The sequence below is a fragment of the Agrilus planipennis genome, unplaced genomic scaffold (genome assembly GCF_000699045.2).
Source record: "Agrilus planipennis isolate EAB-ADULT unplaced genomic scaffold, Apla_2.0 scaffold12, whole genome shotgun sequence".
In the NCBI taxonomy this organism is placed as follows: Eukaryota; Metazoa; Arthropoda; class Insecta; order Coleoptera; family Buprestidae; genus Agrilus; species Agrilus planipennis.
The window spans coordinates 122482-135735 of record NW_020439003.1 but is presented as its reverse complement, the minus strand read 5'-3'; the positions used below and the strand labels follow the sequence as shown (position 1 = coordinate 135735).

Genomic DNA, 13254 nt, shown 5'->3' with positions numbered 1-13254 from the left:
CTGTCTCATTTCACGCTTGGGTTTATATATATTACGTGCATTATGAAATTACTATCAGATGCAGGGAGGTTTTTTAATAAAGAAAATAGGGAAGTCATTAAAATGTAGTTGTAAAATCACCCATGCATATTATTGGTGAAATATTGATGGTTAAGTTAGGATAAGAATTCAGATTTACATCTTGTATCTATTCATTTAATAATTAATCAGTAACTTATGTGTTTTATTTTTTATAAAATATCAAATGCGATCATGATTTATATTTGTAAAAATATAAATTTTCTTTTTCATCTATATATGCATAATATTTAATTTCTACATATTTATGTAGCAACCGTACCTATATACATATTTTATCGTTTTGAAAATAGTATTTCAACTTACCAGATTGTTACATCAACAACTAAAACTTTAGCCTTATAAATAATTCCGCATACGCCTCAACGTATCGCATTTAAAAATGCATATTTATTAATATGCAATAAGATCCGCGCTCAGTTTTACGAACCGGAAATACATATATTACATAGTATTTCCTTTGTATATCGATGATTTTATGCTAACAGTAGTATATGTAGTAACATTAATAAAGATCTTCTAAAACTCTACCTGTAAATGTAGTAGTTTTTATGTTTATATTTTTATTTCCTTAAAAAGAGAGAGAGAGGGTATTTGACCATTTTTTAATTCTGTTTGTCTATTGTGATAAAGAAATCACAAAACGTGTTAGTTAAGATAACGAATTTCAGGGACCTGATCAAGACGAGAAGCTCAGAAAGCTTCAGAATGAAAAGGACAATCTTCACCTTCAAGTACAAGTATTAAACGAACAAATTGAAGCACAAACCGAAAAAATTTCTGAATTGGAAAAGTCTCTATCAGAACGAAAACAACAACTATTGAGTACAGAAGATTTGTTGCAAAGGGTTTGTAAAAAAACTATGAAATTCCTAAAACAACAAAACAATGAAATCATTGTCCGCAGGAAATGTTATCCAGGTCTTCATTAGAAACACAAAAGCTAGAATTAATGTCAACTATAAGCGAATTAAAGCTCCAAAACGCGGAGCTTGAGAAGGATATAATGGATTTGAAATCTAATTTTAGTAATAGTGGGAGTATTACTAAGCCACCCTTGAGACCGCGAATCTCACCCCAACCACAGCATTCTACCCCTATTTATCACGGAAGCAATCAGGTGATTTTACATCTAAATCTCCCGAAGATAATAATCGGAACAATAGGAATAGCAAATAAAATTCTGATTTTTTATAGGCACTAAATTTCCGGTCATCCCCCTCCCCTAGTCCGTTAATAAACTCTTTATCCAACAATTCATCTTTAAAAACCGACGGATTGTCCTTGCAACACGATACGCAGCAGCCTAAGGTAATCCACCTGTGAATTATCAGAAAACATTCCACATTCATATGCATTTTAATCCAAAATTAGAATTTGTATGATACTGATTATTTGGGAACATTTTGCATACCTTTGTACTCGCAAATTAGTTCCCTTTTTTACTTCAGACTCCACCTGCTAACTTTCGGAGACAAATCGATGTCCATTACGGAAGTTTACCTCGACAGCAGTTCATAAGCAACGGACAATTGGAAGTGGATTCTAACGCTAATCCAGCCGGAGAAGTTAAAAAGGGCGTAGCCTTCGGTAGGGGGTTTACCTCACTGCTAGGGGGTCAGGCCAGGGGCCACTCGGTCCCAAACCTAGGTGATAGCTCGAATCTTAGCATGTGCCGTGCTATAACGAGCTTCATACTAACCCCTTTATTATAATTATTATTGTCATCGTATTTATAAGCTTATTAATTTAGTTGTTTATTTTTCCCCTATTCGTACGAAAATCATCTTAAACGTACGTACATCCATCCCCATTTAAATTATTGTTGTGAACGTTTACATAAATGCTATTTCAGTTTTACTATAAAATAATAGAACCGTATACAGGGTATTTCTAACGGACTTTTTAATAATTTTTTAAATTAATTTCTAAATTAAAAACGTAACCGTGCATGAAGAGCTTATATATACATCATAATATTTAGACATTGTCTGCTAAACTAACAAGGAATGATGATGACAATTACAACAAAACATGTTTTGTTACAAGCAATTCATTTTTTAATGACTTATTAGGAACACCCTGTGCAGTCTACAAAAAAAGTAGTTTTTGTCAAACTCATTTCTTTAAACCTGTAAACTATTTGCGATTTTTTTGAGTTTCTTCATCTAGATTTATTAAAACATTTCGATAATTCTCCGAGATGAAAAAATCAAAATTAATACAATGTGTTTATTTTTTGATTAGCTGAAACCCAAAAAATTATCATAGATGATACAATCGATAATCAGCCGGTATCGCCTACCATGCAAGGTAATAAAACGAAGGGTATTAAAAAGATATTTGGCAGGGTAAAGCGATCAGGATCTGGAAATCTGGAGGATTTCCCAGGAGCCGTGGAATTTCAACGAGGAGGAGTTCGAGCAACTGCAGCAGCTCGATTGGGTTGGAGTGAACCACAAATGTCTCCAAAGTGAGTATTATGAGGGGATGAAATTTATCTGCTTGTTGGTCCAAAATAAAATCTAACATCACACGTCGGGTTTTGAAAATTCTTTTTTCATAAGAAAATCTATAACTGTTGACTTACAGGAGCGAAACAGGGATAAGAAAAATAGACGAACATACTGTAAAACACTGAACAACTGTTTGAGGTGTAATCTGGGTCTGTGCATTTACCATTTGACTCTGTAAAGAGGGAGGGGTAAAATAGCTTTTCTAAATCATATGGAGGGGTGGGAGTTGATACCTGAACAACTTGGTTTTTGTCTTTTACCTACAATCAACAGTTCAGGGATCAAAAAGTGACTTAAATAAAGTCTTATGATTATGCACAGCCACTAAAGGGAGATAGTAATTTACAACGTGCATTAGATGTAAAAGATAAACATTCCTTGGCGTTCTATTAATAAACTTCTGGAACGATAGGAAACGTTTCTAATAATGAATTTATACAAAGTTACTTTCACGTTATGATAAATAATGATAATAAAGACGAATAGAAAATCTCAAAAACTATTTAAACTCAATTAAAATTGTTGAGAAGTAATTGAAACTAGTCTTATCGATTTTCTCGAATCTAAAAGTTCTATTGCGGCTTTTCGGAAAAGTAATCTAGCTATAAACGCCGCGCCAAAGGGTCACAGATCCTCCGACACAAAATTTATGAAAGTTTTGATACATAATTGTACTCTGAGGCTATGTAGTTGTAGATTAGTAAAACTCCTTTCCTGCACTGTAATCTTTAAATTGCTTTTAGAAAAGTAATATGAACTAAAGGATGTAAACAGAAGCAGCAACTTGATAGAATCAAAATTTATTCCATCCCTAATAAAAACTAGGCGCTTTTCAAACCTTATTTTGACCTTAAGACAATAAGGCTATACTTTTAAGAGTGGTTAATTCATTCTGCTGAAGTAATATTTATAACAAAAAACATACGAGTGAACTACTGAATTGTGCACTTTTGAGAGTTGAAAATCACTATTATATAAATATTTTTCAAAAAATTACAAATTATTACAACACTCACAGTCAGTTATCATACGATTTCAATGTAAATTTTATGTTTAACTATTATTTTACAATGCGATGACATTATTATGTGTTTTAAGACCCGATATTCCGTTTTCGGAATGGACGACAGACAATATTTGCGATTGGTTACAAGACTTGGGTCTCGACCAATATATACCTGAAGCCAAAAAAGTGATCAAAAACGGTCAGCAATTACAAGAGATGTCTATACACGATATCGAAAAGGAATTGAACGTTAAAAATCCATTGCACAGAAAGAAACTTCAGCTTGCAATCATTGACACTCAGGAGAATAATTCGAGCGATCCATATTTAACGAAAGCGGGAAAATTGGACACTGCGTGGGTCTTGAGATGGTTGGACGATACGGGATTACCTCAACACAAAGAAGCATTCCTAATAAATCGGGTTGATGGAAGGGTGCTTCATCGTCTCACTACAGACGATCTAATGCTTATGCATGTTACGTCTATGTTACATGTGAGCAGTTTAAAGAGGGGCATTCAAGTTCTAAGAGAAAATAACTTTGAACCAGGATGCTTGCAAAGGAGATCTTTACCAGATGATCCCCCACATCCTACATCCAAAATGGTTTGTCTCTGGACTTCTCACAGGTAAACGCAATAAAAGAGACTTAAAATGATCTGGAATCCAAGATGATATTCAGTATCAAAAATTAAATTAAAGGGAACGGATTCCAGTAAAAATTTGGTTTTTCTTTTAGGGTAATGGAATGGCTGAGAGCAGTCGATCTGGCAGAATATGCACCAAATTTAAGAGGAGCAGGAGTGCATGGAGGTTTAATGGTTCTAGAGACCAAATTTACTTCCGAACTACTAGCCACATTACTTAATATTCCTCCTGGGAAAACACTGCTCAGAAGACATTTAAACACGCACTTCAAGGAATTATTGGGAAAGGACATCATTCAAGCGAAAAGAGAAGCTGAAGCTACTCTAGGGTACATACCGTTGACGCCATCAGCTAAACTGAAAGTAGGGATAGGGATTTAATGGTTTGCTTATATCATGACTAATATATTTATTTTTCTAGATGGCCAAGAAATCTCAGTTTTCTTTAAAAAGAAAAAAGAGCAAAGGTGAAGTGGACTACGGAGATCTTGTTTGTCCCTTGAACCCCAACAGTCAGTCAGGTGAACACAGCGAAAGTGCTATTAGCAGTTTAGGGGGTGTAAGTTGACTAACCTCTAACTTTCTAACACGAGTTCATTTTTTGTTGTAGTTGTATAAACAATGTATATGACTTACAATATTATCTTAATTAAAAAATCTACATCAAGGAATGATCCTCAGTTTAACAGAAATAAATTCCCAGTGTTCAATAGTAGAAAAATTAGAAGTTACTGCAAAAATTATTGAACGCTAGGATTTCTTTTCAGTTTTGATAACAAATGGTGAGAGAGAGAATATCAGTTTTAATACTTTTTGTTTCATGCCCATTCCGGATATAGGTACCCCAAATACTAATCATTGAATGCTAAGAGCACATCAGGTAGTTTGCAAAATTATCGTAATTGGTTGATTATGCTATGAATTAAATAGTTATAGATTAGTGCGACGTTTTTGTAATTTCAGAATTGTTATGTCCAATGACCAACTGGGTGGTTATTTAACAGCAAATCGTTATAAAGCAGACACTAATAGATATTTATTACATATTATATATAACATTCGTTAATGTAAACAAATCGATAATGTGTCGGTTTACACTATCGAGTGTTTACTGCAGTTTACCCAATAAGGTGGGGTATGATACTAAAATAAGGAATTCATTTAAGTTAGCAACATCTTCGAACTAATATTTATACCTTCTCCAGTTGGTTTTTCCAAGTAGTTTAGACTTAAATAGTTATTTTCACGATTATTAGATTTAGCGTTTTGAGTGTAGTTTAATAATCGTGTTAAGATTAGTTAAAATTTAGATTTGCTTGCATATGATTTATAATTTACTAACTATCTATTTTTCTAAACTACCATCCTCATACTATTTAAAGTTAATAAAAATTAAAAATTATGCATGTACTAAAGTAAATAGAGAATATAAACAGAAATAATATTAATTAATTCATTNAGGAACTAAATTATTTAGCAAAAATGATTTAATAAAACTAAGGTATTGGTTGTTGATGACTATGTAAGGTATGGTACAGATTAATTCTTTTGTAGAGAAGAAGTAAGACAAATGTTTCAACATGCATACAATAGCTACTTAAAATATGCATACCCTTATGATGAATTGCGCCCTTTAAGTTGTGATGGTATAGATACTTGGGGAAGGTAAGATAAAATAAATTTCTACTTTAGCATGCTAATTAAATAATTTTTAGTTATTCTCTAACATTAATTGATGCACTGGATACATTAGTTATTATGGGAAATTATTCTGAATTTCAGAGAGTAGTCAATATTTTAACCACCAAAGAAAATTTTGATGCTAACATAAATGTTTCTGTATTTGAAACAAACATCCGAATTATAGGAGGACTGCTGAGTGCACATTTATTATCAAATAAGTAAGTTGAAATTATAATACAAAAGAAAATAATGTGAATTGTTTACATTTAAGAGCAGGGATTGAAACTGAACCTGGCTGGCCATGTAATGGACCTCTGCTTCGATTAGCAGAGGATGTTGCCAAAAGAGTTATTGCAGCTTTTGATACAAAGACGGGTATGCCATATGGCACAGTAAATTTAAGACATGGAGTGCCCCCAGGGGAAACAACAGTTACATGTACAGCTGGTATTGGTACTTTTATTTTAGAGTTTGGAGCACTAAGTAGATTGACGGGAGACCCAATATATGAAGAAGTAAGGAACACATATTTGATTTTATTAAATGTACAATGATTACTCTTCTGGGTGTTTCAGGTGGCTTTAAATGCCCTTTACGCTCTTTATAATCATAAATCTGCAATAGGACTGTATGGGAACCACATTGATATAGCTACAGGGCGATGGATTGGATTGGATGCTGGAATTGGTGCAGGTGTTGATTCTTATTTCGAGTATTTGGTAAAAGGTGCTATTTTGCTTCAGAAACCGGAACTTATGAAAATATTTAAAGAAGCCAGGGTAGCAATTGACAAATATTTAAAAAAAGATGATTGGTATTTGTGGGTTTCAATGAACAAGGGGCAAATAACTATACCTGTTTTTCAATCATTAGATGCCTTTTGGCCAGGGTTACTGAGTATGATAGGTAAATGGAAGTTATCCTTTTTTTAATAAAAAGGATTGTCTTAATATTGTGTATATTAATTCTTTATATATGTAATTTCTTTCTTATTATGCAATAGTAACCATTTTTATACGATGCTCTCAACTTCCAGTAAGTACCTACATACACCTTTATATACAGTTTGAGAAAAAGGGATTTTAGTACTTACGAAACTTGAGGAATTAACTTTTAATATTAATTGAACAATAATCTGAGCGTACAGTTTGCATGTGGAAAAACCAATGCAGTAATTAGTAGTAAAAGAAACCCCTGTACCTAACCGAATTTATAAAATTACTGTGACTATGTAAAGTCTTCCCTAATTGCCTTAACTACCAAAAACTGTAGTATTAAATAGTGTAGTAGTCGAATCATTAACTATTGTTATATTATAGATAGTATTATTCAGGTGCAGATGACTTATTGCATTTTTATCGAATTGTTTGGAATGTACGTAGGTTTTCTGGAATTGCGGAAAAAGGGAACAATTTTTAAAATATTGACACCAGTTGTCTTGAGTACACTTGAGTGAACTTTTTGGTGATTTAAAAAAATCTAAATTCTGCACACTTATGTACACGTTAAAAGAATTGTAAAATTGAGATTTCTGTAAACTTCATATGAAAAATATTTAACATACCATTAGAAGTTAGAATACTAATTGTATTAAAAACAGTATTGAAAAAAAATTAATAACAGACTCTACCGAGTGTATGCGCAGTATATTATAGATTTGTAAGTAGCATCACTAAAACCTTATGAAATTTTTTGTTTCATATGCCATGTATCCATGTGAATAAAGTTACTTATTAACTACACACGTTGTTTCTTTTGGATTTCGTTTTTTTTTGAGTATATAAGAATTTACATATTTGGTATGGGACAATGTAAAAATGATTGCAAAAGTTTAGTATGAGAGAAAAACGAAAAAGTTAAAACTGAATTAGTGGCTACAGAAAAAAATGTCAAGAATTATCTTTGCTATATTTTATTTAATAAATTATGAATCACAGAACTCTAAAAAGTAAAAATATTATTGAAATTAAATTATATTATCAAGTAACATGTTTAAATTGTAGACATAATTTCACTTAAATGGTTTATTGCTCAATAATCTTATTATTCAACATCCTCTGGTCTTACAGGATGTGATAATGGTATAACCGACTTTTGTTTTACATCCCTAGAAAGTGCTTTTCTCATATCTAAAACATTTAATGTTGTTCTTTTATTGAATAAACTATAGGGTGAATTTAAAACTAACCATAAGCATTTTCATCTGGATCCCCTGAATAATACTCTAAAACTGTTCTATAAACAATATAACCCAAATTTGTATACATATTAATAGCCACTTTGTTGCTCACCCTTACAAATAAATCTACAAAATACGCCCTTTTCCTGAAAAAGATATCTATAATTCAAACTCTTATTATAGCAACTGTTTACTTTTCTGAAACATCCTCCAAACAATTCATAAGGGTTGCTGCTAAACCAAGACGTCGATATTCTAAAGAAACTGTTAGAGCTGTAACATGACCATGCCAGTTTTCACCATGACCCTCAGCCTTACCCATAACTAACAAGATTATTTTAAATGAAGGTCCTGTGCAAGAATGCTGTTGAATACTTACTGTAGCCCATTATTTCACCACTGGGAGATTCTGCTACTGTAAAATACTCTGGCCAATGTGCAAGATATTGCATATAAAATGATAAACCGTAAGTTTCGGTTAAAGGATCTAAATTGCTGTAGTGAAAAGTGTTACAATTTATGTATTTACATTTATGAATTAGATGTTTACTTACACGTTGTTAAATTTATATAAATCGTTACATGTAAAAGGGCGTAGTGTAGTCATTTTTTTATTGCAATTGCAGGAAAATATAAATATTTTCAGGCGTTTTGTGAAGTTGTTTATCAAAATAACTTTTAGGTTAAAAATACATAACCTAATATTACCAACCATAGATAATTTATGAACGCTCAAAATAGTGTCTTTTGTCCCCAACAGCCGTATAATACAATAATTCACTAATTAAATAAGAAAAAATTCGAAATGAAATCAGAAATGGAAGTAGGATAATTAAAATTTCTACCTGATTCAAAGTTTTCGTTATATCATTGTAAGGCTTATTATTCAATGGAAACCTTATCTGTGATCAAAACTGACGTATTGAAAATCAAAATGATCAAAACAATAAATTTTAGGTTAAGTAGTTAAGTGGATTTTACTAATTATAATTTATAAAAGTTATTAATGATTATTATTATACCCTAAAGTATACGTAATTACTTCACTTTAATAATATATTGTGATAATAGAATTTTATGTAAAATGTTATAAATTTTATTTTTAAAGATGAACTTTTATGGTGTTTTTAAAGGCTTGTATATTTTTATCATTTGTATTGGAGATTTTGTACAAGGAACTAAATTATTTAGCAAAAATGATTTAATAAAACTAAGGTATTGGTTGTTGATGACTATGTAAGGTATGGTACAGATTAATTCTTTTGTAGAGAAGAAGTAAGACAAATGTTTCAACATGCATACAATAGCTACTTAAAATATGCATACCCTTATGATGAATTGCGCCCTTTAAGTTGTGATGGTATAGATACTTGGGGAAGGTAAGATAAAATAAATTTCTACTTTAGCATGCTAATTAAATAATTTTTAGTTATTCTCTAACATTAATTGATGCACTGGATACATTAGTTATTATGGGAAATTATTCTGAATTTCAGAGAGTAGTCAATATTTTAACCACCAAAGAAAATTTTGATGCTAACATAAATGTTTCTGTATTTGAAACAAACATCCGAATTATAGGAGGACTGCTGAGTGCACATTTATTATCAAATAAGTAAGTTGAAATTATAATACAAAAGAAAATAATGTGAATTGTTTACATTTAAGAGCAGGGATTGAAACTGAACCTGGCTGGCCATGTAATGGACCTCTGCTTCGATTAGCAGAGGATGTTGCCAAAAGAGTTATTGCAGCTTTTGATACAAAGACGGGTATGCCATATGGCACAGTAAATTTAAGACATGGAGTGCCCCCAGGGGAAACAACAGTTACATGTACAGCTGGTATTGGTACTTTTATTTTAGAGTTTGGAGCACTAAGTAGATTGACGGGAGACCCAATATATGAAGAAGTAAGGAACACATATTTGATTTTATTAAATGTACAATGATTACTCTTCTGGGTGTTTCAGGTGGCTTTAAATGCCCTTTACGCTCTTTATAATCATAAATCTGCAATAGGACTGTATGGGAACCACATTGATATAGCTACAGGGCGATGGATTGGATTGGATGCTGGAATTGGTGCAGGTGTTGATTCTTATTTCGAGTATTTGGTAAAAGGTGCTATTTTGCTTCAGAAACCGGAACTTATGAAAATATTTAAAGAAGCCAGGGTAGCAATTGACAAATATTTAAAAAAAGATGATTGGTATTTGTGGGTTTCAATGAACAAGGGGCAAATAACTATACCTGTTTTTCAATCATTAGATGCCTTTTGGCCAGGGTTACTGAGTATGATAGGTAAATGGAAGTTATCCTTTTTTTTGGGATCTTTAATCTCATGAGGATCATTCTTAAAGGTGATACTGAGTCGGCAATGAGAACTCTACACAATTATCATCAAGTGTGGGTACAGTATGGATTTACCCCAGAATTTTACAATATAATCCAAACAGAAGCAGGGACGAACAGGGAACATTATCCCTTAAGACCTGAGTTGATTGAATCTATTATGTATCTATACAGGGCTACTGGAGACCCTTATCTACTTCAAATGGGAGTTGACATACTCAGAAGTATACAACACAGTGCAAAAACACCCTGTGGATATGCAACGGTGAATTTTTTTAAAAGAAATATAAGTGTACTCTAAAAATACAAACTGTTTTTCCTTGTTTCAGATTAAAGATGTTAGAGATCATAGAAAAGAGGATAGGATGGAATCGTTTTTCTTGGCAGAGACAACCAAATATCTCTACCTTCTTTTTGATCCTGATAATTTTATACATAACCAAGGTCAACATGGAACATTAATTAATACACCTAATGGTGAATGTGTAATCAATGCGGGTGGTTACATTTTCAATACTGAAGCTCACCCTATCGACCCAAGTGCCCTTCATTGCTGCTACAACATGCCAAGGCTAAAGCTATTCAACGTCAGTGAACTCAACGCAAAAAGTAAACTTTTTAAAGGAGAAAATCGAAAAAACAATGTGAGAAAAAAGACAAACGGAACTGAAGAAGCAAAAAGCGAAATGAAAAGTCAACATCAGGAAAAGAACAATCAAGAACATCTTGCTGTGGGGCAAATAAATTTAGAATTCGTCGAGGGTTTTGATTTCGTTATGAAAAATGAAAACATGGAAGAGGGGATTATCGAAGTTAAGTTTGTGAATGAGTCAAATGAGACAGTTGTTTTGAAGGAATACTTGAAACAAATATTTTATGAAAATAAAAGTTTAAATGAAGGTATATTTAAAAGTGTACCCGAGAAACATAATTATATAGTCAATATCACTGGTCAAAACGATTATAGTTTATTAACTTGTAAAGCCCAACCTTTCCTTCATAGATTGGCAGTTTTAGGGGAACTATTTAATGGGAAAGATGTGTACTAGACTTTGTTGACTTATTATTTTAATAATATAAATGTTATTTATTTGATTAAAAATGTGTTTTATTTCAAAAAAGTTATAAATAATAATTGCTATTCCTGAATTAAAATTAAAGCAGTACTTTGGGCGAAATTTGACAAATTGTGTTAATTTATGTTACATAAACGAAAGTAAAAGGACATAAACCCAGGCACCTTTCTTTTGTTACCACTTACGACTATAATACAGGGTGGCCCAAAAAGTAGACAATGTGCTCAATCTGTCCAAACCATAAATTTAATCGAAAAAGTTTATTTAAGTACCAGGTCGTCTGTGGTAAATAAATTTGATTTACTATACAGAGTGTTTAAAAATAGAAATAGTTTTTTTTAACTTAAATATGGGTCCAATCGAAAAAAGTTATAGGAAAAAGTTGTTCAAAATGCCAAAATATGCAGCTATGAAAACAATCACGGTCATATTCAACTGTTTTTTTTTTTGAATTGCTTCAAAAAGTTGGCAATATGCCGATTGTGATCAAACCATAAGTTTTTTTCAAATAATTTCCCTAGTTTATTATAAGATAGCGTGTAACATCTAAATTTGATTTATTATACAGTGTGTTCAAAAAACAGAAAGGTTTCGTTTCGCTACGTGCTGTAGTATCTAAATTTGATTTACTATACAGTGTTCAGAAAACAAAAAGGGTTTCGTTTAAATGACAGTATAGTTAAATGGGGGTTTAGTGGAAAAGAGAATTTGTTCAAAATGCCAAAGTATGGGGCCATACAAAAAATCGCGATGACATTCAAATGTTTTTTGTTCGGTTCAAACGATCCAAAAATTTGATTTGATAGATGTAGGTACATTTTGAAGAAACAATTACCTTTCCTTTTAAGCTGAATTTGATTTCTATAACTCAATATTAAATTTTATGCTTAATTCCGGAAATAAATTTAAAATAAAACCTTATTATAACTTTGCAAACTTCCAGTTTGAGCATAATGTGCATATTGCGCACCTTTCCAACCACCCTGTATATTCACGGTACTTGTGAAATATTCGTCTACGAGAACTCGAACATTTTCGACTCAAAATTTACAGGCTCGCCTGATCATACACGCGTTAAATTAGACGTGCGACTAGTCGTTCCGCACTCTTTTTATTATTTATTTTTATTTTAATTTACCTATGCAAATATTATATCCCATTTGTTGTTATACGTATATTAAAATTGAAGAAGAAAATACTGAAAGGAGAACAAACGTAAATTGCTAATTCACTATTGTAGATTATTTACAGAGATAATGTAAAAAGAACGATAAGCATAAAATCAAAGTTTGTTGAATTTACAACAATTAATTTTATTACATTTTAAACTGTTTCGAAGTAGAAATTATTATACTTGTAGGTATGGAGAATACTAATTTTTTGTTTCATTTCTCAATGTTTTTATAATACAAGTTTGGGGTGATTTTTATTAGCTAATGATTAAAATTTATGGGTTTGTTAGTCATTATCTTTAGACACAGAAATATTGAAAGAGTTTGACATTCGATTTCTTCAAAGACGTTACGTAAATGATAAAAAACGTGTTGTTCTTTTTGCTTTCGAATCTACTGAGATTAAAATTTTGTAAAAATTGGGGTTTATAGAAGTTTTTCTAGACCACTTTACATGAAAATTGAAGAGATGACAAGGTCTACAATATTTTGGAGATGCGGAATGGTCTCTACTTTACTCGAGTTTTTATTTTTAAGAGATGT

The 13254-nt window shown here is 31.7% G+C and overlaps 3 protein-coding genes across 10 annotated transcripts in view; 2 read left to right on the top strand and 1 right to left on the bottom strand.

The window, feature by feature from the left end:
* LOC108742080 (liprin-beta-2) overlaps positions 1–5627 on the top strand; it is a 15664-nt gene extending 10037 nt beyond the window's left edge. For 2 of the 6 annotated variants that reach the window (XM_018477098.2, XM_018477099.2), the window contains 8 exons: positions 750–926; positions 986–1198; positions 1276–1389; positions 1512–1728; positions 2326–2551; positions 3693–4229; positions 4340–4610; positions 4669–5627. In XM_018477098.2, the coding sequence (XP_018332600.1) occupies positions 750–926; positions 986–1198; positions 1276–1389; positions 1512–1728; positions 2326–2551; positions 3693–4229; positions 4340–4610; positions 4669–4815 (1902 nt within the window). In that variant the 3' untranslated portion in view covers positions 4816–5627. The remainder of the gene's footprint in view (positions 1–749; positions 927–985; positions 1199–1275; positions 1390–1511; positions 1729–2325; positions 2552–3692; positions 4230–4339; positions 4611–4668) is intronic. The other 4 variants (XM_018477102.2, XM_018477100.2, XM_018477103.2 and 1 more) reach the window with 4 other exon arrangements.
* A 90-nt stretch (positions 5628–5717) lies between these two features.
* On the top strand, positions 5718–11553 carry LOC108742075 (ER degradation-enhancing alpha-mannosidase-like protein 2). Of its 3 annotated transcripts, none has more exons than XM_025975955.1 (7): positions 5718–5748; positions 5807–5912; positions 5963–6148; positions 6202–6445; positions 6506–6836; positions 10472–10728; positions 10793–11553. In XM_025975955.1, the coding sequence occupies exons 2-7, from the start codon at positions 5818–5820 to the stop codon at positions 11510–11512; spliced, it is 1833 nt and encodes a 610-aa protein (XP_025831740.1). In that variant the 5' UTR covers positions 5718–5748; positions 5807–5817; the 3' UTR covers positions 11513–11553. The 3 variants fall into 3 exon arrangements, with proteins under 3 accessions (XP_025831740.1, XP_018332592.2, XP_025831739.1); XM_018477090.2 differs by lacking the exons at positions 5718–5748; positions 5807–5912; positions 5963–6148; positions 6202–6445; positions 6506–6836 and adding exons at positions 9069–9324; positions 9378–9488; positions 9539–9724; positions 9778–10021; positions 10082–10412 and having other exon boundaries at positions 10793–11551; XM_025975954.1 differs by lacking the exons at positions 5718–5748; positions 5807–5912; positions 5963–6148; positions 6202–6445; positions 6506–6836 and adding exons at positions 9233–9324; positions 9383–9488; positions 9539–9724; positions 9778–10021; positions 10082–10412 and having other exon boundaries at positions 10793–11550.
* LOC108742078 (N-alpha-acetyltransferase 20) lies at positions 7846–8807 on the bottom strand. The gene is made up of 5 exons (XM_018477095.2): positions 8664–8807; positions 8489–8604; positions 8304–8433; positions 8119–8255; positions 7846–8059 (listed from the first exon to the last, which is right to left on the bottom strand). The coding sequence occupies exons 1-5, from the start codon at positions 8714–8716 to the stop codon at positions 7974–7976; spliced, it is 522 nt and encodes a 173-aa protein (XP_018332597.1). The 5' UTR covers positions 8717–8807; the 3' UTR covers positions 7846–7973.
* Positions 11554–13254: the final 1701 nt, after the last annotated feature.